General features: G+C 42.6%; 1 protein-coding gene across 3 annotated transcripts in view; it reads left to right on the forward strand.

Moving 5' to 3' along the window:
- NGF (nerve growth factor) overlaps window positions 1-26,148 on the forward strand; it is a 169,784-nt gene extending 143,636 nt beyond the window's left edge. For all 3 annotated transcript variants that reach the window (XM_075333648.1, XM_075333650.1, XM_075333649.1), the window contains exons 2-3: window positions 10,971-11,089; window positions 23,525-26,148. In XM_075333648.1, the coding sequence (XP_075189763.1) occupies window positions 10,971-11,089; window positions 23,525-24,235 (830 nt within the window). In that variant the 3' untranslated portion in view covers window positions 24,236-26,148. The remainder of the gene's footprint in view (window positions 1-10,970; window positions 11,090-23,524) is intronic.
- The last annotated feature ends 594 nt before the right edge of the window (window positions 26,149-26,742 follow it).

The raw sequence follows: 26,742 nt of genomic DNA on the forward strand, positions 1-26,742 counted from the left end.
ACCACTAGAAGAGCGGACCTAGGCAGGTGCCATATCTAGTGGTTCGTGTCCTTGCACACTAGTGGAGCGAACGCAGGTAGGAGCTTTGTGCGGCTTACGCTGCTGTCCGTCTCCTGGCACCACTAGAGGAACAGACCTAGGTAGGTGCCATTTCACACTCACTGCTTTTGTCTCTGTGATCTTTAACAGAAACCATTCCACACACCCTCCAAGTAAGGGAGGAATTGCTTTATTTTCTAATTATATTCCTCTGTGAGTTTAACAGAGGTATTGCACTCTGCACTTGTGCTATTATTTTTTACAGTGGCACACTTATATACCCCTTATCCTCTGCCATAGTCTGCAGCAGAGTCTTTGCACGGTGGACCCTGACTGTCTGACATTCCTTTAGGTTTTAATATCAGACAGCCCCCTGTAACAAGTACCTGTAGGAAACCCACGCAAACAGTCTCCTAATTGTGTGTTATCAAGCACATCTAGGATGTCATTGGGCAGAAATTGCAAAGGCAGCTGACAGCAATGGATCTTGATGATGTGTGAACTCAAGTGCATCCAGAAAGTCAGAACATTCCTCAGAGAACCATGGTTAACCTCATTGATAGCATGCCAAGGTACCAGTACATCTCAATAAGTTAGAATATCATCAAAAAGTTAATTTAATTCAGCAATTCATTGCAAAAACAGAAATGCATATATTATATAGAGTCATTACAAACACAGTGTTACGAATCGGCGCCGCCGTAGCAGCAAGCAGCCTGCTGTGGTTCCTGCGATGCCCAGGCGCCGGTCGTTGTTTTTGGCCACGCCTCGGGTCATCCAGTTGGCTGCTTTCTCCTCCACGTCTAAGTGTGGACAGGCAGCTAGTGCGCATGCGTGTGACGATTTACCCCAGCCAAAGCCTAAGTCCAGTGTTTCACCTAGTGAGCATGCTCAGCCTGATAGTGCAATTTCTGAGGCTAAGTCGTCGGTTCAGGCTACTGAGCATACTCCTACACTTAGTGCGAAAAGCCTCTTTGCACAGGTACTTGGACTCCGTGCCATGCCTACTGAGCATGCTCAAGCTGATAGTCTGATTTCTGAGACTGTTGCTCAGGGTACTGAGCATGCTCAGGCACTTAGTACATCAGAGGCTAGATCCGGTAAGGACCTCACTGAGCATGTTCGTGAGGTGGCAGGCCCTGATAGAGCAGAGGGCATCAGGTGTCCTGATGACGTGGCCATTCCGGACTGGCTCGCGGAGGCTCGCACCTATGACCTGGCACCTCACCATTGGTCATCAGACGATGACTGGTGAGGTATTTAGGGCGTGGCTGCCATGAGGTCATCAGTGCCATTGCAGTTCCGGATAGGCTGCTGGTGACGTCTCTGATGATGTGGCACTCCGCAATTGGCCCTAGGAGGTGCCATTGTGGTCCATCCTGCGTTTGGTCCGGACCCCGGTTATAAAAGGGGCTGGAGACAACATGGAGGTGCGCAGTCTTCTTATGTCATTGCTTTGTGCACACCTGAATGCACTGAGTCTCTTTGTGGCCATAACCACTAGTTCTGGAAGCGGTAGGTAAGGTTAAGCGAAAGGTGCCTGTCACGCCAAGATTCGTGGCTCAGCACATCAAGGTCAGGCGCCATGCTTCCCTCCTGCCATTCCAGTCTTGCTGCAGCAGCCCAGTGGCGTTAACTGGGCTGCGGCTGCTGCGCCACCTGTCTGGTTGTGCCACCTACGCGAACGGACAGCGTACCCCAGGACCCCTGTGGTGTTAACAGGAAGTTCCTGGGCTAGGTGTGTGGAACCTGTTATCCTCTTCGGCTTCCCAGTCAATGCAACTGGTGTGACCACCTGACCTGACGTGTCCTACACCCATGTGGCCAGTCGAGAGGTGACCAGAAACGCTAATCGGAGGACCGCTCGGCCTGACATGTCCTACATATATGGACGACAGGGCATTTTCACAGCGGTCTTCCAGTCAACGCTACCTGGTTACCACCTGGTCTGACGTGTTCCCTGCACATGTGGTCGGTGTAAAGCGAGATACACCAAAACACTAACTGGGTTGTCGTCCAGTCTGACATGACCCTACACATGTGACCGTTTCCCAGGTTTCCTGGATTATCTCAGAGCCACCCAGTTCTGTATTCTCGGCCTAACCTTTGGGTTGCAAGCAGCTCCTTTTCATCTGGAGCACGGTGGGCCCCGACTGGCGATTGGGATATTTACCACCTTATCCTGATCTGCCAGTCCCCCCGTAACACACAGTGATCTATTTCACGTGTTTATATCTGTTAATGTTGATGATTATGGCTTACATCTTTAAGTCCCCAATGGAGTCTGCTCCAGTGACTTCTACTTCGATCACAAGGTGATGCTGTGTTCCTGCTGTGGATAGTGCTGGTGATGGGAGAGGAGTCATCCACTAGGCTGGGTTTCCTTGGAATCTGCAGTACCACTGGCTGACTGTAGGTGGCATCTGTCTTCCAGCTGAAGTTACCATCATTCAGCTACAACCAACGAAAAGACACTACACCCTTCTTATGTCCCCTCCTGCCTGCTAACTACTGACAGAAATAGTTCTGTATTTCTGTTTCCTGTCCCGCCCTGTTCTGTTTAGTGATTCTGGTTTTGACTTCTGCTTGTTTCCTGACTACCCTCCTGCCTGCTGTTTATGTACCTCACTGCCCGATCCAGATTTGACCTCTGCTTTGTTTTCTGATTAAGTTCTTGCCTGCCGATTTTGTACCTGTTTTGCATTTCCAGATTCGACCCTGCCTGACTACTACTCTCATTGGACTGCAGCCTTCCACAGGCATTGTTCACCTTGGGCCCTTTGTAATTCCAAATCACTGTATAGGGGTTAAAGGGTTTCAGTGTTCCAGGGGTCCTGCTTGGTGAGTGGCTTCCCTCTAGCATGTCCATTACAGCCCGTTTGAGTCTGTGGATCCAGGCAGGCGTTACAATAACAAATGAAAACCCAAAAGTCAATATCTTAGAAAATTAGAATAATTACCACAAAACACCTGCAAAGGCTTCCTAAGCATTTGAAATTGTCCATTAGTCTTGTTCAGTAGGCTACACAATCATGGGGAAGACTTCTGACTTGACATATGTCCAGAAGGCAGTAATTGATACACTCCACAAGGAGGGTAAGCAACAAACGTTCATTGCTAAAGAAGCTATCTGTTCACAGAGTGACGTATCCAAGCATATTCATGGAAAGTTGAGTGGAAGGAAAAAGTATGCTAGAAAAAGGTGCACAAAGACGTGAGATAACCACAGCCTTGACAGGATTGTAAAAGAAAGGCCATTCAAAAATTTAGTGGAGATTCATAAGGAGTCAGTGCTTCAAGAGCCAGCACACACAGATGTGTCTAGGATGTGGGCTACAACTGTCGCATTCCTACTCATGACCAATAGACAACGCCAGAAGCATCTTACTTGGGCCAAGGAGAAAAAGAACTGGACTGTTGCTCAGTGGTCCAAGGTGTTGTTTTCAGATAGAAGTAAATATTGCATTTTATTTGGAAATCAAGGTCTCGGTCTGGAGGAAGAATGGAGAGACCACAATCCAAGCTGCTTGAGGTCTAGTGTGAGGTTTCCACAATCAGTGATGCTTTGGGGAGCCATGTCATCTGCTGGTGTAGGTCCCCTGTGTTTTATTAAGACCAAAGTCAGCGAGCCGTCTACCAGTAAATTTTAGAGCACTTCATGTTTCCCTCTGCCAACAAGCTTTTTGGGGATGGAAATTTTATTTTCCCGCAGGACTTGGCACCTGTCCACACTGTCAAAAGTACCAATAGCTGGTTTAATAACCACAGTATCACTGTGTTTGATTGGCCAGCAAACTCGCCTGACCTAAACCTCATAAAGAATCTATGGCATATTGTCAAGAGGAAGGTGAGTGACACTAGACCCAACAATGCAGATGGGCTGAAGGCTGCTATCACAGCAAATTGGGCTTCCATAATCCCTCAGCAGTGCCACAGGCTCATCGCCTCCATGCCACACCACAATGATGCAGTAATTGATGCAAAAGGAGCCCTGACCAAGTATTGAGTGCATTTACTGTACATACTTTTCAGTAGGCCAACATTTCTGAGTTTAAAATAATTTTTTCAATTGGTCTTATATAATATTCTAAATTTTCTGAGATAATGACTTTTGGATTTTCATTAGCTGTAAGCCATAATCATCAACATTAACAGAAATAAACACTTGAAATAGATCCCTGTGTGTAATGACACTATATAATATATGTGTTTGCCTTTTTGTATTGAATTAGTGAAGTAAATTAACTTTTTGATGATATTCTAATTTATTGAGATGCACTTGTATATAAGTGAGTGTATTTCTGCCTGTGGCAATCATACTACTTTTATTTCTTCTTTTTTTCATAATTTGCTGAACATTAACATGCTTCTGAATCCTGTGATTTCCAGAATTCCATGATTTCTTCTTCTTCGTTTTGCAATGTCAATATTATGAAGTGTAAATCAAAATTAAAAATCTGAAAAAGAAAGAAAAAGAAAACGCGAGCCAGGGTCAGGTGGTTAAATCTAGGTAAATGAGGATATGTGTTTCTTGGTACACTGGCAGAAAACTGAGTAATAAGTATCAGTATGCAGAAGGGCGAGTGGGTGAAGTACAAAGCCTAACCATGTAATATCTGGAAGGAATCAATTGTGAGGTATGGGAGTATGAAGTGACAAGAAGGGACAACCTTTATATAAAAAAAAGTTATACATTTTTTTTTCATAGGTTAATAGTTTAGGACACTGGCGGACACAGACAGAAAATGGCCTCTGTGCAAGAACAATATTTTGGCCCTTTCGAGCCCCAGAATTCATCAAACTACACAATTCTATCTGCTTTGGAAATAGAAATAGACCCCTTACCTCTTGGGCCCCTGTGCAGCTGCACCAATGATATGTCCACCCCTGGAGAACAATAATTTTTCACATTGGAGACATAAGTATTTGATATCAGTAATTCACAAACTGCTCTGTGTATTTTTTCAATTTCCCATTGTCTATTAATACTTTTTGCTTTAATCATTCTAAGACCCATTGCTTGCAGCCAATCTTCAGTGAAAGCTGTTAAACTGGCTCTTCATTGTAAGACAAAACCACAAATATTCACAAACTCTCCAGAATTCTGCAAACATAACTGTGATCGACACGTGGCTGGACTGTGCAGATTCATTTGTAACGCTGTCAATTAAAAATCTGTATCGGCAGCAGGCATGAGGCTTGGGCTCAGAATAGATGTGGAAAAATAATACATCTATTATTTGGTTGTATTTTTTTACAGTGTACAGATTAAAAGCAAGTAAATGTTTAGATACTTGCACTGTAGCTGGCTATTTCTAGCGTTCCTAAACTGGACACTTCAGAGCTCTCTTCTGGAGGAAAGTGAGTGCATCAGAGGTTGAGAAGTTTTCATGTATCCATTAGATAAGTGATAATTTACTAGCTTTGAATAACTCCTTTAAAATAAAGTAATTTCTTGGAAATATGGCATATAGAAAAATAGTTATGACATGGTTAGAGATGAACAAACCCGAACACGGACTTTTAGAAAAATTCAGTGTCCGAGTTAGGGTGCTGTATATATGCAAACCACTCAATTTTTTCTCAGGGTGCTTTGGTATGCTCAGTTCTCGGCCTAGTGTCAGCCGGTTGCAATCTCTCAATGGCTCTATCTGGGTGGGGAGGAAACAACTTGAAAATGAGAGAAAAAAAACAAATCTGACTTGGTTAACCTTAACCAAATACTGCCACCTACCACTATCAACAGAGATCAACCCTGATGAATATGAACTGATGAAAGGATTGATGAGAGGACTACCACCACTCCCCCCCCCCGAATAATGTGCACCAACGTGGAACATAGCCATGAGGAGAGTCTTGGACAGAATCTGACTTCCTATGCACAGTCTGTTGGGTGAGGAGGTTCATCCACAAGGGATGGGTTATCTCGTAGGCAAGTGAGGTAACCATCGGCATTAGGACAGATCGATAGACTCGACAGAAGTAGGGAAAGATTTTTGGCTATCTCCAAAGGGGAGAATGTTATGGACATGATTATGAACTGTTATGAATATTAAGATTTATATAAAGGTATCCAAAAGCAGGACTCAAAATGGTGTTCGAACTGTACTCAGATATGGGACTTTCTGGTCATAAGTGAGTCATGCTGACTTAGCGTAATATAAAATGATGAAACACACACATATATATATATATATATATATATATATATCAGAATAAGCTCTTTTTAAAGTTTACCCAATAGGAGATGTGTTACATATTCTTGACTCCTAGCCAACTGATTTATATAAATGTATCTGAACTTCCGTAATTAAAGCAGTCATCTTTTTACTCCGATCCATGTACATCTCGTATATCACTGGTCAGTGTTGATGACTAGCATGCATGCAACTGACAAATGACTCATGATTTGGAATGAAGACTAGTTTAAGACATGGATGCATAACTTGGATTGCATCACCCTAAATTATGCCCCCCTTATTAACACTAACCCATACATATTCTTTTTTGGACATTGATAAATTTTCCGTTTATGTGCCAACTCAACTCTACTACTCTTGGTTCAATAGATCCAAACTGCTTCCCAATTTTTTAAATAGTTACTAATGTTAAGGCCAGTCATGATCTAGTAAAGAGGGGAATGAGGGCTGGAAAGCTTTTCTTCTTTTCAAATATGAACTTTTTAAAATGAAAGCAACATTTTTAACGCTTCATTGGAAAAATACCCATTGGTTATTTTTTCTATCATTGTGACATGGCCATCAAAGTTACTACTTTAATAGAGAATTAAGATAATTTTACAGATTGCATTGTCATGCAGTTTTACATACACATCTCATACAGCTTTATATACATATCTCATATTTTGACCACAGTCATCTATTTGTGACCGAATGGAAAAATTCAGTTTCAAAAATGTTAAATCATAAGATGAGCCTTTCAAAAAAGACTACAATAAATAAAGTCACAAAAATGTTAACATGCTCCATATTCAGTGTGATGGCATGCTGAGTAATTTAAGGCTTTGTTCACATCTCTTTTTTTAGTTTCATCAGAGAGATATACATACAGAATATTTATAGGTTTATACTGTACGCAAAACCGCCAGTCTTTGATATGTTCCACTGCTGTAGGCATCCATTCTTTTGACTAGTATAAAGCAGTGTACTTTTTTTTCAACTGTGTGAAGTCTACTATACTTTCCAATATGGCTTGATCACCCCCCCAAAAATATCTACAGCAAAGGTAAACACATGTAACTGTGCAATGAGGTACAGTGTATGTCATATGTCTTGCACATACAAAAGGCAAATCTGAGGCTTCAAAATCAAACTCTACACAAAATTTTTGGAATTGAAGTGAGTCATTTTTTATTTAATGGGGTTGTCCACTCTAAAATGACACTGGATTCTCCACTTTCGGCGCAAGAAATGGTATGTGATATGCCTACGCCTGGCCAGAATTCGACTAGACTGTTTCCGATGCTCTCAATGCAAGTGTATCGTGCAAAGTCGGAAAAAGTCTAGTTAGATCCTAGCTGACACCCGAGAACCTTCACAGCATGCAGTGCGATCGATGGGATGATTTACAAGCCTAAAGTCACGTAGAGTGACTGCAGACTTGTCATTTTAGACTGGGCATCCCGTTTAAGATTATCTGCTTTAGAAATCCATTTTCGTGTTTGTAAAAAAAATATCTTCAATAAAATTAGAATTCTCCCCAGTCTAATTTATCCTGAGGAACCAAGATCTAAGGTACTTGGTCTCTAATGGAAAATGACTAAACTAGTTCCTTGTATTTTATAGCTAAATCGTCTCAAATCTCAACAAAGCTAGCTGCAACTTACTTGGCATTCGTCATTCCATTTTCCTTCCTTGGACCCTTCACATCTGTCAACATTTGTTATACCTCAATGATACTTAATTACCCATTCTTATGTTTATGCTAAATTAAATAAAGGAAACCTTTTCTAACTTCCTATTAACGGTTTATAAACACAGCCAACTGCAATTAATGTCTATTATTAAAGCAGGTTATTAGTGCCCCATTTAGAGTTATGATGATTTGTATTTCAGTGATTTCTGTCCAATTTTAAGAATATAAAAACAATGCAAAAAAAGCTAAAAACACAGAATTTTTCAAAATTTGCCATATCGGGGCAATGTACTTCAAAAGAGGTGTGAAGTTTCCCCGAGACAATGATAAATGGCTATACAACTGATTTTTCTCCACCTGTTTGGTCCTGTGCCAACAGACACTTTAAAAAGCTATTACTACTGTAAACCAGACTGTCTCAATGAGTACATGTAAAGAACATGGATATGTTTTCAATTATAATTGGTGAAATAGCTTTATGCTGGCTCAGAGATTATAGTACACCACTGTATAATTTCCATATAGACTATATGAAATCCAATTTTGGGGGCCAGAATAAATATTGTCCAGCAGGAATAAAATGGCTTAACAAAATAATACGAATTTCTAATTATCATTCCGTCTTAATACATTTCCATCATTTTGCTATGAAAAATTATAGCATTCATATGACTAAAGAATTACTTAATTAGCTTTACTCATAAACTTTGAATTAGTTAAATGCACTTAGAATTAAACTATTCTTATATTATTGATCTTAATGAAATTCTTTAGCCTAAAGCTCTATTTTATTTTAATGTATTTATCTTGCGTTAATAGCACGAACATATTCTGCAAGTCTATGCAGATGTTGTCATTAGCACTCACAATTTAAATTTCCTAATGCAATATGTCTTTGCAAGGTGGAAGGAAATCAGAGAAGTCAAAGGAAACCCACACAAACACGGGGAAAACATTCAAACTCCTTGCAGATGTTGTCCTTTGTGGGACTTGAACCTGGTACCCGAGAGCTGTAAAACTATAATGCCACCACATTAAAGTAAAATTAAAGAACAACCATCAAAGTTTTTATCCTCCTATATTGCAATCATCATTTTATATAGTACTGGGTCCTTACAATTTCTGCCCTTCTACCCAGTTAATTCTTCTATTTTCCATCTATGACATCACATAATTAACAATAGTCTGGCTGAATCCTTCTAAGCTTTATGTTGAAACAAGAAGTCTACTTTCCCTGCATGAGTCATTAGAATTAGAAAGTGATGACTCACGCAGTGAAACGAGACTTCCATTTTCTTCTGATTTAATGCACGGTGAGCAAATGGTTTTGGACACATTGTTCAGTCATTCAAACTGTTCACATTTATTGTGAACGATGGGTCATAAATAGAGATGAGCAAACCAGAGGTTCCGGAGTTTGTACCAAACAGGCTTTACAAAAAAAAAAAGAGCTTGAGTTTGGGTGCTTTACATAGCCTAACCACACATGTGTGCATCGCTGCACTTAGGTACACTCAGGGCTCACACAAGTTTGAGCTGTTTGCAGTGTGTGAAAGAAAAAATCCTGTACACCCAAACTGCCCAAATAGTGACTTTCATTCAGGTTCATGTCAAGTCCAGTTCCCAAACCAAACTTTATCTAAAGTCTGGCTGAACTTGCCAAACTGAATTTGCACTGGTTCCCTCATCTTTAATCATTAACGCTAGAATCAGGGGTGGACAACCTGTGTAACCTTACAAAAGCCCAAAGGTAAGGGGCCCATTTTTACCTCCAAAGCAGATGCAATTGTGCATTCTGATGAGCTCTTGAACTGCAAAGGGCCTATATACAGTATTGTTTTTGCGACGGTCCCTTTTCTGTCTGCATCTGACAGTGGTTAGAATCCGATGAAATATTGGTCAGTGTAAACGAAGCTTAACAGTAGCTACCTCTCAATGGTTTTCCTTTTTTTCTGGAGAGGGTATCAGAAACTGGGTTTCTTTGAAACATACTGTAGTTTTTCTGTGAAGCTATAAGACTAAACTATTAGTATTTTTTTTACAATTTGCTTTTTGGAGGACCTAATAAAGGTGACAAAAAGCTGATGCTTATAATTAATATGGCATATTAATTTATTGTTTGCCAATGGAATGTATCAATGCTGGTTGAAAAATGGGTACTCAATATGAGGAAATGCTCCAAGCACAAAGTCTCATGAAGATTCAGTATGGTTTTAAGCACGGAGCTCTGGCATTAGAATGAGACATTGGAGCGTGCTGGTAGTTTACACCTCCAATAAAAACAGGAGCATGATATCAGATCATTTCCTCTGGCTCCAAAGTAAAAACTATTTGGAGCGCTGTTGTAAGCCTCCATCTGTAAGGGAAGCATTCTTGGAAATTGTATTTGTGGCACATGGGGATATTGATCATTCATTACTCAATAACACAATTCCATACAGACGCACTTAGGTGCCAGAAAGCTTTCAAAACTTTTTCTTTTAATTAATGCTCTCTTAGCTCTCTCTGAAAGATAATTTGCATACTTTTCTCCCATAGATCATTGTCTGTAAGACTTCATACATAGCCTCTTTAAGGAGAACCAGTATTTCTCCCATGTTGTTTTAAATTCACAAACTATAAGCTATTCAGATAATGTTCAACATAGACATCTTGACTTGTACCATAAACTATCTGGTATGTAGGAATGTACAACCTTTTCATTGCTAAAAAAGGAGTAACTCCGTCCAACTCCAACCACTGAAACCTAAGGAACCGAGTAAAAGTAACTGAGCAGCGTTGGTTCTCTAACTCCTATACAAACTAAAGGGGGTTATAGAAACAGGTTAGCAGAGTGGTCAGCGCTTCATGGCATTATTCCTTTCTTAGCTTGTCTCTTCTTGTGAAAAAGTATGAGATTAGAATAACACTATGTTAGTCAACACTTCTTTATTTTTTGTTTTTGTTTTTATTATAGCTTAGTGGATTATCTCTATGACATGATATATACATTTTTAATGTTGTACTTTTGCTTTTCAACCAGATGGTTAATGTTATTTGTTGTATTTCCTTAACAGCAAGGCACCTCCAAGACACCTCCCTGTACAGATGGTATGCTGGGCCCCAACTCAGCCCAGTGTTTGGATGGAATAAAAGCCTCTGGGACAGAGAAGCTTTGCACACTGTACACCCAAAGGTAGGGAATTTTACATTTTATATACATGCTAAATGTAGTACCCGGGCATTGCCCGGGATAGTAACTGTCTCTCTGTCTCTCTCCGAGTTTCTGTCTGTCTGTCTCTGTCCATCTTTGTGTGTCTGTCTCTGTCTGTCTGTATCAGTCTCTCTCTTTCTGTCTCTGTATTAGTCTCTGTCTGTCTCTCTCTATCTCTGTGTCTCTCTCTATCTGTGTCTGTCTGTTTTTTTCTATCTCTGTGTCTGTCTGTCTGTCTCTCTGTCTGTCAGTCTTTTTTCCCAACTGTCTCATTCCAGGTCTTTCTCTTTCCACTTCTCTCTTTCCCCATCTGTCTTTTTCCCCGCATTTCTCTTTCCCCGTCTTTCTCTTTCCCCGTCTTTCTCTTTCCCCGTCTTTCTCTTTCCCCGTCTTTATCTTTCCCCGTCTTTATCTTTCCCCGTCTGTCTCGTTCCAGGTCTGTCTCGTTCCAGGTCTGTCTCTTTCTACGTCTGTCTCTTTCTACATCTGTCTCTTTTCACGTCTGTCTCGTTCCCACGTCTGTCTCGTTCCCCATCTTCATCGTTCCCTGTCTGTCTCTTTCCACGTCTGTCTCTTTCCATGTCTGTCTCTTTCCACGTCTGTCTCTTTCCACGTCTGTCTCTTTCCACGTCTGTCTCTTTCCATGTCTGTCTCTTTCCACGTCTGTCTCTTTCCACGTCTGTCTCTTTCCACGTCTGTCTCTTTCCATGTCTGTCTCTTTCCACGTCTGTCTCGTTCCCATGTTTATCGTTCCCTGTCTGTCTCGTTCTAGGTCTGTCTCTTTCCCCATCTGTCTCTTTCCCCGTCTTTCCTCGTCTGTCTCTTTCCACGTCTGTCTCTTTCCAGGTCTCTCTCGTTCCCCATCTGTCTCTGTCTCTTTTTCTGTCTCTTTCCTTGTCTCTGTCTCTTTCCCTGTCTCTTTCCCTGTCTGACTGCCTCTTTCCCTGTCTATCTCTTTACCTGTCTGCCTGTCTGTTTCCCTGTCTGTCTGTGTCTGTCTGCTTCTCTCTGTCTCTTTGACTGTCTGTCTCTCTCTCTCTGTCTCTTTCTGTCTCTCTCTATCTATCTCCCCACTGACATCTTATTACCTCACACATAAGCTTTTTATACTAATAATTTATTTTGTTCCTATAGCAACCAATTACAGCTCCTATTAATAATCTAAGCTCCATTGACTTTAATAGAGCCAGGTTTTTTGGAGAGTACCTGTAAAGTGCAGCGTTAAATTTTCCCGTCAAAACATAGTCTACAACGTTCCCTGAGTCACATGGGGTGTCTGTGCAAAATTTCGTGATTGTAAATGCAACGGTGCAGATTCCTTTAGCGGACATACACACACACACACACACACAAACACACACACACGCACACACACACATACATACATACATACATACATACATACACTCAGCTGTATATACTAGATATCTAGCTTAGGAGTTGGGTAGGATTTTTTTTCCCTATGGAGAAAATTGGCTTCTACTCTGTGTTTTTGCCTTTCCCTGGTTTAACACTGCAGAACAGTTGCACTAAAAATAGGCTGATCTAGATGGACATAAGGTCTTCCTTCAACCTTATAAACTATGTTACTATGTTGCTATCTATGAAAAATACAACTACGGACAAACTATACTATAGAGAAAGCCAGAACAGCTGAAATGAGGTCTGTAAAGGGTTATTCCCATCTCCAAGACCTTATCCCAATATGTAGTAGGTGTAATAATAATAAAACTAGCAAAAACCTCCAATTAAAAAATGTAGTATAGTTCTCCTGATATAGCTACGTCTCTTACCTCATGAGCAGGGCATTGCAGCTTAGGTATCCATGGTTTTGTCCACTCATATAGTGACAGTTAGTTGCTCGTGGTCATAACCATGGATACCTAAGCTTCAGTGCCCTGCACATAAGGTAAGAGACATTACTATATCAGGAGAACTATAATACATTTCTAATTGGAGGTATTTGCTAATATTATTTGAATTATGAAAATGAAAAGACAGAGTCTTTAAATTTGCCAAATAACAAAGATACCCAAACAAGCCATAGTTATAAATGTACAAAACATTTTAATTTATTTATAATGCTGCAGGGATATCAAAGATAAATACAATACATAACATAGGACCAAGGGAGTTTAGTGCTAGAGGGGAAAACCCCACGTGTCCTGGGCACTATTCAAGGAGAGCACGTCTCCACTGAATTAAGGCAGGCTTCTCAGGGTTCAAATAACCCACAGGTAGGAAAAGCTCAAGTATATTAGTATTGCCAAAAGGCAGAGTAATAATGAGTATAGCCCAGAAGGGCAGAGTACCTACCAGGAAGATGAATCGCCGGGGACCAGGGTAACACGTGGGGACCAGCATCCCAACACGTGTTTCGCTCTGTGCGCTTCGTCGTCTGTCCCCCGACGAAGCACACGGAGCGAAACACGTTTATAACTATGGCTTGTTTGGGTATCTTTGTTATTTGGCAAATTTAAAGACTCTGTCTTTTCGTTTTCATTGTATGTTGAGTTGTTGCCAATTATCCTTTGTTTAAGTGATCCTCTTTTGCTTTATATTATTTGAATTATGTCTATTAGATATTGGGATAGGATCTTAAAGATGGGAATAACCCTTTAAAGATAGATGGCCTGGTTGGCTCTCTGGTTTCATAACCATTTTGCTTATAAAAATCTGGCAAAAAATAAGTCTAGCATACTAAAATTTAAGCAGAATAACTGCTTAGCTTAAGTCATTATTGGATTTACAAATGCAAGGGTTAAATATTTTTTGAGATACAGAACACTATTGTGTGTGTGTGTGTGTGTGTGTGTGTGTGTGTCTGTGTCTGTGTGTGGGTGTGTGGGTGTGTGTGTGTGTGTGTGTGTGTGTGTGTGGGTGTGTGGGTGTGTGGGTGTGTGGGTGTGTGTGTGGATGTGTGTGGGTGTGGGTGTGGATGTGTGTAGATATAGCCATTTTGCCCAAAAATTCTGGAAAACCAATAAGACTCCCTGCTGGATTACACGCATTATTCATTTTCAGCATAATATCACATGGCTTTTTAACTTAATCTAAACAGATTGACAAGTTTATTCAATGTGTTTTTACTAGTAAGATAGTTTTATTACTTTGGTAATACTAATGTAAAACCTGAATTTCAAGGGCACCTGGCCTGTGCAGAAATGCTATTTATCTGTAGATATATGTAGATATGCTGAACTCGGATGACAAGGGTTTACCAGTAACTGACTCTGGGGGCCCACTGCTATATGCAAATATTACCCTCATTCACAAATTACCTTATCTTCTATATATAAATAAGCAGGGCATTTTATTGTATGGTGAGATGGCGCATCTGTCAGCACACAGACAACCAGCTGTGTTTTGTTGTGAGCAACTACTGCTCACAAGGGCACAGAGTAGGACTCAACTGTTTACTTTTGGGGCCAGTAACCAATTTGCAGGTAAATAGCCTTAAGATCATATTAGGCTTCCTTATGTGAGCATCGGCTACATGGACAAAATGTACTTGTATCCTCCCTGCAACCACTCACTTCCAGTCTTTGGGGCAGTGCAGGTGTGTAATCAGTCCCTGGCACTTTGACAGCCATACACATACATACACATGTGACGCCCCTGGACTATCGAGTCGTCACAGGGTATTGTACAATCTGCCCTCCCGTGCAATATCCACATCCATCTTAGCTATGGGTCCCCAACTATATGGTATTGCCTACATCAGCTGATTAAAATCCTAGGAACACTCTGCACCACACCCATCAGACACACCAGTGGACGGCCTGAGTGGAATAGGGTCACCCACTTGGGGGGTTGGTTAAGGGGAGGTCAAGAGTGTCAGGAAGAGGGAGAAGTAGTTTGGAAGTGAAGGAGAGAGGAGGTCAGGAGCTGGGCTCCTTGGACGCATCTAGGTAGCAAACGGTGGTTTAGACCTAGTAGGAGCTGGACCCCTGATCGCAGGGGATCGTGACAAGGGGCACGGAACTGTCAAGGAGGACAGCTGGCAGCCTTGTACCATCAACGGGCTGGGACCAGGGCACGATGGGGTACGTGGATCCTAGGTCAAGGAGTAGCTTCAGGCAAGCTGATAATTTACCCGACGAGAAGGGAGCCTTCAAAATCCGCTCTCCACCCGCTCCAAAATCGGGGTACTAGCGCAATGATAGGACTTTCCACCAAAATGGTCCAGAAAATCCCAAGCGTGAACCCTGAGAGCAAGCTCCCACAGTTAGCCATACTGGGGAGCGGGACCCAACTAGTTCCATACTACCGGACCAACAGAGAAGTGAACTTAGTGCCAGGAGGAAGGTCACGGATTACCAGGCAGCACCATTGGAGATGGGACCCGAACTAGCTCCAGTCGGCGGCAGCAGCATCCAGAACTTTTTATTTATCCAGTTGTCGGTGTCAGTTTACTGGACTCAGTGAGTACGAAAGTGACCCCTTACGCACCCAACGGCACTCCCCAGACACCATCACCGAGTCTCGAGGCATTCCCCCTACCCGTGGAGGGTTCTAACACCTGACTGCCCCACTCCATCGCCCCCAGGTACTCCCAACTGCAGCGGTGGTACTCCACATTACCACACACCATGGGTGGCGTCACAAACTCTAAATACAATCCCCTGTAAATACCCCCTCCATTTGAGTGTCTGCACAACCCCCGGGTCCGGACACCCTTCGAGCCACCGCTGATCCAGATCCGAGCAGCCTGGCTGCTGGCACGAGGGCGGCACACATACATGCTGCAGAGCAGGCTGTCAATCAAATTGCTGGGTAGTGATTATAGATTACTGTGTAGTGAGTGATGACTCTATCTGCTCCCTGTACCAGTCTGATGACTGGAAGAGAGTGGCTGCAGGGAGGATATAGGTTCACTGTTATCCAGGGAACTCCAGTTAGGCAGTCCAACCTGTTTAATGCTATTTAACTGCAAATAAACCTTATATCCACAAGTAAATATAATTTGTAGACATGACAGTTCCCTTTCAGAGTGTTTTCTATTAATATCTTTAATAAGCTGCTACAACATACACAACTAAAGTATTGTACAATTTTCATTGATGATATAATGAACATTTTGGCCTCATCTCATCTAGACCGGTGAGGGGTTTTGGTGGAGTCAGACGCTCCTGATTTATTAAGAGGTGCTCGCCTGCCTCTTCATGAATCTGGAGTGTCAGACAAGAGGCGTGCGTCTCTGTGTGGTATGGCAGAAATCTAATTTCAGTCTTTCACTGGAGTGAGATTTCTGGCAGAGAGAATGTCGCGGGCGGGGAGGGCGCTGCGCTCACTAACGCTCGGGTCCGGCACTGCTGCTGCTGCTCGGTGGCTCAAGAGGTGGGCCGGATCCGGGGCCTCGAGCGGCGCTCCTCGCCCGTGAGTGAAAGGGGTGGTTTGGTTTGGGGATTTAGTCCGTGACGCCACCCACGGTTTGTGGTGAGGTTGGGGGCACCACCGCTGCTAGTGATGGGGATCCCGGGAGCGATGACAGGGAGCAGCCTAGATGTTTCTCTCCCCTCCGTGGGTAGGGGATTTTGGTGGTCCCGGGGCCTGGTGATGGTGACTGTAAGGTGGATGGCGGGGTTTGGTGAGGTGCAGGGTCGCGGGGGCAGCACAGTGCCAGGCGGCATGGTAGTACTCACTCAGCCAATGACGCAGACGGAGTCTCTGATAAAACAAACGGCTGGATGGACGGGTCCCGCAGCCGGCTGCGATGGTTACTCCCGGTTGGCGGTGACTGTCTCTCCCTGCACCTGTGATGTGTTTTTGGCTCCGATGGCTTCCCACCGGTAACCCGCTCCCCAGCGGTGTATTTGCCAGAGGAGCCCCTTTTTGCCCGCAGGCTCTGGACCTGGGAACTCTAGCTGTGGCGGTAGCTGTATTTCCCTTCACGGTTGAGCGGTTGCCTTCAGTCGGGTCTTTGCTGCTGAGAAACCCCGGAGGTTCCAGTCGCTGGCGGATTTGACCGGTTTAACGGCGACTCCAAGCCTGGTCGGGGTACGTAGGCCCTGTTGAATGGTGCTGGCTTCTCTTTGCTCCCCGGTCCGGTTCCGGCGGGCCACCGCCCGTCCCCGGTCCTTATGGCTATGCGTCAATCGGCCTCGCCTGCAGACTGTCACCACCGTCTGCCAACCTTGCTCTTGAGTGCCCGGGCCACGTACCTGGACACCGTCAGTCTGGTCTTGCTCCTTCACTACTACTTCTCGCTCCTCCACTTCCACTTTCCCTAACTCAACTCCCTTCCTTTCCCGCCTCCAGGACTGTGTGCTCCTCGGTGGGTGGGGCCAACTGCCTGGCCCCGCCCTACCTGGTGTGGACATCAGCCCCTGAAGGGAGGCAACAAGGATTTGTGTGTGTGACTGATGTGCCTAACCGGGGTGTGGGGTGTGTTGTTGTAGTACCTGTGACGTCCTGGCTTGTCCAGGGCGCCACAAGAATACCAAAGCTCATCATGAATTAGATGAGCTTAACTTCCAAATGAAGTATGTAGAGGCCTTGGTACAGCACAGAGTAACGAGGCATCTTGCATATTTTGTTTTTCTTCAATGTGTTTTATTCTTGTTTTGCTCCTCATCTATATATTTATATACAGTAATAGAACACATGCAGTAGTGTGTATATACAGTATGTGTATATATACAGTTTCACTTTGCTGGACTAGCTCTTGCTGTGAGAGCTGTTCTGGATTATACACTAGAATATTCCAGATATTTCCACACAAGGAAAAAATGCAGAAAGTGTTTGATGTGCTATATAAAACTGGCCATGCTTTGATTTTCTGGCCTCTATAATAGCTTCCTCATGACAAATAGGTCACTTGTTAACTTTAACAGGGATAAAATTCAGACACACATAATTTGCCATCTGATCTATATTACATTGGCCATGAGGATAGTAAGCAATGTATGTAGGTGGTAGTAGACATAATAATTCTGGGTAAGACAAACATCTATAAATTACTTTTTTACAGACACTGTAATAATTTTTCATCAGATGGATTATGGGATTGAAGCAAATTTATGGGATTAAAGGGTTAGAAAAGGGAATCTTTGTTTGTCAACCGAGAATTGATTGACAAGTTTTGATCTTTTGTCTTTGTCTCTGTATCGGAGTCAATCTACAGTGAATGTGTGTCACGTATCCTAAAAGAAATATTATTACCATCACTAACACCAGTGACTCAGACTTAGGTTATTGAAGGCATTCCTTCTGGTTATCTCAATTCCTGTCATTAACAGAAACTGACGGCTAAAGGTACCGTCACACTAAGCAACATCGCTAGCAACATAACTGCTGAGGCACGACTTTTGTGAAGTAACAGCGATGTTGCTAGCGATGTTGTTGGGTGTGACATCCAGCAACAACCTGGCCCCTGCTGTGAGGTCGCTGGTTGTTGCTGAATGTCCTGGACCATTTTTTAGTTGTTGCTCTCCTGCTGTGAAGCACACATCGCTGTGTGTGACAGCGACAGAGCAACAACTGAATGTGCAGTGAGCAGGAAGCCGGCTTCTGCGGACGCTGGTAACCAATGTAAATATCGTGTAACCAAGGAGCCCTTTCCTTGGTTACCCAATATTTACCTTCATTACCAGCGTCCGCCGCTCTCACGCGGCGAGTGCCAGCTCCCTGCTCCCTTCACACATAGCCAGACTACACATCGGGTAATTAACCCGATGTGTACTCTAGCTAGGAGTGCAGGGAGCCAGTGCTAAGCGGTGTGCGCTGGTAACGAAGGTAAATATCGGGTTGGTTACCCGATATTTACCTTAGTTACTAAGCGCAGCATCGCTTCCACGCGTGGCTGGGGGCTGGTCACTGGTTGCTGGTGAGATCTGCCTGTGTGACAGCTCACCAGCAACCCGCGTAGCGACGCTCCAGCGATCCCTGCCAGGTGAGGTTGTTGGTGGGATCGCTGGAGCGTTGCTTAGTGTGACGGTACCTTTACGGTAATTATATTCTGTTTTTACAATATGGTTTTTTTTTTAACTTTTACCATTTTTTTTTGGCAGTCAAGTAGAATGATTTTTTTTGACTAATTATTATTTTAGTCTTAGACCTAGTATTGGGTAGTATTTAGGATTTAGAAGGGAATCGGTCAGTATGAATATGCAGTCCAATCTTCAGGCACTATGTTATAGATCGAGGGCAGCTGAGTAGATTGATGTATAGATTTATGAGAAAAGATTCTGTATAACCTGTTTCTTAATAATCTAAATCTTGGCTCTTTAAAGGATCTTTGGTCCAGTAGGCAGATCTTTGGTCCTATCTAACGATGAGCAAGCTTTTGGAGGTTCGGTTCGCTGGCATCAAATGAGCCTATCTCCACAGGCTTGAGCTTCATTTGAACACTGGATCAAGTCACTGATTGGCAGTTTGAGTCTCCGCCCACATACAGCCAGCCATAAGCAGAATACTTCTGGGGGAGGTTGGACATGTTTTTTCAAAAATTTTTTTTTGTTGGACACTACATTCGATCTTGCTGTTGTTCCCCCAGGGCAAACTATTCCAACACTGCAAGCGGCTCGCACAGGGATGAGCACCAAGCGTACCTGAACACAGCATTGCTGGCACGAGTTAGGTTCACACATACAGCATTCGAACCACAAACCCGAACCTTGATTTTTAAATTTAGTGTTCGGTTCGAAAACCAAACCTCAGGTTCGCTCATCTCTAATCCTATCAGTGACTGACATCCTTTCTTCTATAAAAGCCATGTCTCACTAAGCGGCATGGCTAGCGACATCGCTGCTGAGTCACGGTTTTTGTGATGCAACAGTGATCTTGCTAGCGATGTCGCTGTGTGTGACATCCAGCAATGACCTGGCCCCTGCTGTGAGGTCGCCGGTCGTTGCTGAATGTCCTGGACCATTTTCTTCAAAGGCGATGTCCTGCTGGGCAGGACGCATCGCTATGTTTGACACTGTGTGACAGGGTCCCAATGACAGCAGAGATCGTTATACAGGTCGCTACTGCAGCCTGTATCGTTACTGAGTCCTGGTAAGGTCTGACTGTGTGACATCTCACCGGCGACCTCCCAGAGACTTACCAGCGATCCTTATCACGTCGCATCGTTTTCAGGATCGCTGGTAAGTCGCTAAACGTGACGGGGGCTTAAGAGTGCATACAGAGATAGCTGTCAATTACTGATGGAACCGCCCACTGGACCAAAGATCCCAAAAATAGTAGAGGATTAAATGAATAACCACAGGTTATACTGACTGTGTTCTCATAAAACTATATATATATAAATCTTCTCGGCTCCCCTTGTTCTATAAAATATTCCTGCACATTGTACAGCATTTTCATGGTGACAAGAGCCTTTTTAAGGGTATCCCTGATATGGATAAGGTAATAAGGCATATACAATAATTTCTTCAGACTTCCCACTATTTACTTGATCAATACTCGTACCATAAAGGAGGGTTCCGTCTGTTGGATCCTGCTGGTTGAGGGAATTAATTTCAGGGTGAGCAGTGTAAAGCCTGCTTTACACGAGACGATAGATTGTGCGATAGCACAATCGATCGTACCCGCCCCCGTCGTTTTTGCGTCACAGGCAATTAGTTGCCCATGGCACACAAACTCGTTTACCCCCCGTCACACATACTTACCTTCCGGACCACCTCGATGTGGGCAACGAACGTCAACTTCCGGGAGTGGGCGGGACGTTCGGCGTTACAGCGACGTCACACAGCAGGCGGCCAATAGAAGCGGAGGGGCAGAGATGAGCGGGATGTAAACATCCCGCCCACCTCCTTCCTTCCATTAAGCCATTGGGTGCCGCGGGAGGCAGGTAAAGCTGCTGTTCATCGTTCCCGTGGTGTCACACGGAGCAACGTGTGATGCCACGGAAACGATGAACAACCGCCGCCATTTTAATTAAACAATTTTATGAAACCTAGCGACGAGTACACGACTCACGATTTGTGAGCGATACTGCATCGCTAGGAGGTGTCACACGAGACGACGTCGTGTGGTATGCCGGATGTGCGTCACGAAAACCGTGACCCCGACGACATATCGCACAATCTATCGCCTCGTGTAAAGCCCGCTTAAGATTTTATTTTTCTTGTAGGAAATGAGAGTACTTTTGTCTACTTTCCACTAGCATATCATTTGGAAAAGAGGAGTTAAATGTCATGTGAATGACTGCTTAGGGGATGACTTAATAAAATACATAAAAGGGCTATTGATCTATTTAAAGTCTTTTTATACACTTAGATAAAACACATTATTGCAAAAATATCCTTACTAAATTTTCACAATTATCTCTTGCATTACCTCTCTTTAACTTTCAGTTGTCTTTGAGTTACTTGGTGGAGACTAGTTGTATCTAAACCCAGCACATACTGACATGAGAGATTACTGCTCTCCTGTCTCTACATAGCTGTTTCCCAGAAGATAGCAGAAGCATGGATAATATTGCACAGCAGTTCTGAGCAGTGTAGCTGTAAATGCTAAAGTAGATGGACCTAGTTCTTTTTTCAACCTATCTACAGTGCCTCGCGAGTATTTTATAATAGACACTGCACTCTCTTGTTGATAAAATGAAGACAAAAAGTTTTTTTCTTTGCAAAAAAGTGATTATTTATTTGATGACGACAAAAGATGGTGGACGTTTCGGCCCAACGGCCTTCATCATGTACAGTCACTCCACAAGAGGGCTGTTTCAGAAGAGAAGAAAATAATGGAGTAGGATGGAAGAAGTACCACCAAGAAAAGTTTATGATACAAGATTTTCCAGAGGATGAAGTCTGGGAGTAGGTTAGATTTCCTTTGGCTGGAAGGAATTTGTGTACATGTATTCCAATGGAACAGATTTCCAGCTTTTATCTTTATATATTCATGTGAATCACATAGAAGTTTGGGTGGTTGTAAGAGGACATGTAGATAAGCACCATCTGATAGAGGCTCCTGCAGACATCTCTCATATCGAGGAAGAGGTTTTAGACATTGGTGGGGTGGATATTTTCCTTCTGTACGCCACCTTCCCAGGATCTGTCCGTGCATCCCAGGTTCCCCTGCTGGCCAGAAGCAATGAGTATCGCTGGATGTGGTGAGTGTGTGTGTGTGTGTGTGCGAACTGATGTGTGATTGTGTGATCTGATGTGTGTGGTTGTGCGATCTGATGTTTGTGTGTGTGCATTCTGCCGCAGGTCCTTGATGCGTTTCACTGCTCCCATTCAGCATCTGGTGACTATGATTGCGGGGTCTTCTGTCTTCTTTTCTCTGTCTTTTGGGGGTGTCCGCTGTCTATAATGAAGTGTCCTGCAGTATCTTTAACTTTATTAGCTACAAGGACACTTAATTATTGAACTGCGACTAGGGTTTATTTTCAGGATAGACCTTACGCCAAAAATGCTGAAAATTCCTGCTAGGGCTTATTTTCAGGGAAACATGTCATGTAACTATGACTGTGACCATTTAAAGACAGTAAGATGTAATTCTCTAATGCTGAGTTCACACCATGTTCTGATCTAAAGTACAAAACTTTGGACACCTTGGTAGCATCCAACTTTTTATCTGTGCACAATAGCATGGTAGACTAAGTTAGGTAAGTTTGGATCTTTCAGGCTGTCATACTTTAGAGGATTTCTAGAATAAAGTTAATGGTTACATCTCAATACCTTTTTTCATATATTCACATGAAGCACCAGACATAGTGCTGAGCGAGGAATAGGACATAGTGCAAATTCATCCTAAAACATGGTGTTGTAATTAATGTACTGACTAGATTAATACATATAAATGAAGCTGGAAACCCCACCCTGAAATTGCTACATGACTTTACAAGTCATATGCACTAGTGGGACCTTTGTAACTTTCTGCACGCAATATTATTAAAGTGCTTGTCCACGTTCACAAATCCTCTGCCCCATAGGATTAATTAGGTTAAAAAAAGGACCTGAGATTTAGTATTGTCCCTGTTTCCATCGCTGTGCCTCCACAGCTGCCCTGGTCTCCTTTGTTTGGCTGCAGCAATGACATTATGTCGACAGCGCTGCTGACAATCACTGGACTCCGTGGATTTACTGCTGCAAACAAAAAACAGACATCAAGGCTGCAGCATTGATACCATTTTGTATGTATTTTTTTTTTTAATATACATTTTTACTGTGCCTGTGAGCAGAAGTTTGGTGAAAGAGGATAACCTCTTTTTTTTATATTTTTAGTATATTGTATTAAGGCTGGAGTAGCCAGGATATTATGGTTTAACCTTAGGCTTATTTGCTGTTTTTATTTATCTTCCTTAAAATTTCTTATTTAAAAAGATACTAATGAATTTTTAGAATTGGTTACCCAAATGGTTGTTTACAAATAGTTATATTACTGAATATTACAACTTAAGACTATTGCTAATCTTGTGCAATCAATGTTATTGTTATATTTTATACTTTTTTTTTTTATTTCTAGGGCAAAAGAGTAATGTCCATGTTGTACTACACTCTGATCATAGCATTTCTGATCGGCATACAGGCTGCACCAAAGACTAAGGACCATGCCCCAGCCGGCTCATCAGCAAAACATCGTGTTCAGCATCATCACGCACATCGAACGAAGTCTCTTCACCGGCATCATGGCAGAATAGAAACAAATGAACCTGCATCTTCTCACAACATTACAGTTGACCCTAAACTTTTCAGAAAGAGGAAATTTCGCTCTCCAAGGGTTTTATTTAGCACCCAACCTCCACCATTGTCAGAGGACCTACGAAACTTGGAATATTTAGATGATGAGGAATCGCTCAATAAAACGATCCGCGCTAAAAGAACGGTGCATCCGGTGCTTCATCGTGGGGAGTATTCAGTATGCGATAGTGTCAGTATGTGGGTTGGTGAAAAATCCACTGCCACTGACATCAAGGGCAAGGAAGTAACTGTATTGGGGGAAGTCAATATTAATAATAACGTTTTTAAGCAGTACTTTTTTGAAACCAGGTGTAGAGATCCAAAGCCAGTTTCAAGTGGATGTCGTGGGATTGATTCAAAGCATTGGAACTCATATTGCACCACTACGCATACTTTTGTCAAAGCTTTGACAATGGAAGGGAAGCAAGCAGCGTGGAGGTTCATACGGATAGATACAGCTTGTGTCTGTGTACTCAGCAGGAAGGGCCGACCATAAGTAGACACTTCTTGCTGTTCCATCCTCTCCCCACCCCTACCTCAGCCTGTAAATTATTTTAAATTATATGGACTGCATGATATATTTAAAATTTTTACTGTAAAAAAAAAGAGACTATTTATTAAATACTTTTCAAAATGGGTTGGTTTGTTATTTTTTTATGCTTTACACTTCTGGAGATAACATTTTGAGGTTTGTCCTTTTTAAAGGCAATCTGTCAGGTCCAATATGCACCCAGAACCATGAGCAGTTCTAGGTGCATATTGCTAATCTCTGCCTAACCGTCCCTGTGTATACTAGCATAGATAAAGAGATCTTTAGAAAAAGTGTTTCTAAAGATCTTTTATCGTATGCTAATGAGGCCAGAGACTAGTTGTAAGGAGGTTACTTCCCCCGACTAGTCTGCACTCTTAGCCTGGTAGCATGTCCACAGGGGCGTGCTAACATGCTACTCAATGCAGCATCTCCAGTGGTGCCGCACGTACATGTGTCTATTATCTCCGCTGTTCAGAAGTCCCGGGTACTTCTTGTCATGTGCAATATGAAGCTGGGTGTACACTGAGTGTACGCGTCCTGGCTTCAGCAAGGTCTGGTGAACATAACCAATAGTGCCAGGGACTTCTGAACAGCAGAGACAGCGGACACAGGTACGCATGTGATGGTGGTGATGCTGCATTGAGTAGCATTTTAGCATGCCTCTGTGGGCCTGCTACCATGCTATGGGGGTGGACTAGTCGAGGGAAGTAACGCCATTGGGACTAGTCCCCTCGCTCATTAGCATATGATAAAAGATCATTAGAAATACTTTTTCTGAAGATCCCTTTATTTATGCTAGTGTATACAAGGACAGTTAGGCAGGGATTAGCAATATACACCCAAGATCTCTCGTGGTTCTGGGTGTATATTGGACCTGACAGAAATTTAAAGTGAAAAGCTAGAAAGAACGCCTTAACTCTTTATTACAAGTCTGCTGTTTCTTTCTTATAATCCATTTGCTAATGACAAATCATTTTCATTGCTGTTGATCACTGATGGCAGAAAATGTATGAATATTGTCAGATTTTATTTCTGGTAAAATTGATATTTCATAAAGCATAATTGAGGACACTAAAAGGCATGAGGATACAGGCTGGCATGCTAGCAGAAATAAATACTGTACATATCCTGCTTGTATATGTTTTTATTATTTTTTTTATTTTTAGCCAGGTATGTTTTACTTTGAAACATAACAGTGTTTCAGTGTAAACATACTTTGAAAAGCAAGCCCAAGATTATGGTGTTTCAGCCGACTAATCCTTTGCAGACCTCATCCAGCTTCTCCCCACCCAATTCCAATTGATTAAGGCTATGTTCAAATGTCCCGTAATCATCTGTTAGAATGGATCCATTGGGAAAACTGATTTCTGCCAGATCCTTTTTTTAAAATGGGAGACTATATACAACAGATCCGTTAACTGATTGCTATTTAGCCACCATTGTACTTGCATTTGTAATGGATCTATTGCTTTCTTAACAGATCCATTACAAATGGACAATAAATAGCAATCCGTTAACGGATCCGGTATCCACTTACTCCACGTGTTAAAAACAGATCCTGCTGACATCCATTATTAAAAACGAATAAAAAAGTTGTGTGTTGTGTTTTCCACAAATTACTCGCAAAAGGGTCTCTAACGGATCCGTCATAACGGATGACTACAGCACATGTGAACCCAGCCTAACAGGTCTCACCCTATGTGGACATAAGAAGAGACGTGTAAGTCATGTAAAAAATAGTTATTTACTATTTCTATAATTATATCTACTATAGAGTTTACTTTAGCATTTTTCCTCGCTGTTTACAGTATGGTAAGAATTAAACACTAAAGGCCTTAATACAGGCAAAAATGCACCTGAAATATGCTTGTGTAACACTGGTCTCATAATATAAAACACATAAAACTACTTGCTGACTGGATTTGTTTCTCAGGGCTTTAAGCATTGTTATTACTGAATTAATTGTATATAATGTTGTAAAGTTGATTTGATCATAAAAGAATCATGAATAGAACCATGAACTTTATATATCATACTGATGTCAAAAGTGAACACATTTTGACTAGAGATGAGCAGAACCATCGAAGTTCGGGTTCACCAGGTTTAGCCGGACTTTAGATAAAGTTCAGTTACAGACCCGGACTTGACCTGAACTTGATTCTGGAACCCGAACCCCATTGGAAATCAATGATTGGGCAGTACCACTCTCCGACCACTTACAGCCAGACCCAATCCAAGTATTTTCAGGGGAGAGAGAACTTTTTTTTTAAGGACTTTTTTTTTGGACACAGTACTAGCACCAAGCATACCTGAGCACTCCGATGCTCGATCGAGTGGTTACAGGGGCGGACACTGAGAGCAAAGGGACCCAGTGCAAGAATTGTGTATGGGCCCCCCACCCCTCCATCCCAATGCAAAAAGTCACTTCTGGGACATGCAAAGCAGCTTGTCCCTGAGTCTGTAGCGCAGCG

The sequence above is a fragment of the Anomaloglossus baeobatrachus genome, chromosome 2 (genome assembly GCF_048569485.1).
Source record: "Anomaloglossus baeobatrachus isolate aAnoBae1 chromosome 2, aAnoBae1.hap1, whole genome shotgun sequence".
NCBI classification, from domain to species: Eukaryota; Metazoa; Chordata; class Amphibia; order Anura; family Aromobatidae; genus Anomaloglossus; species Anomaloglossus baeobatrachus.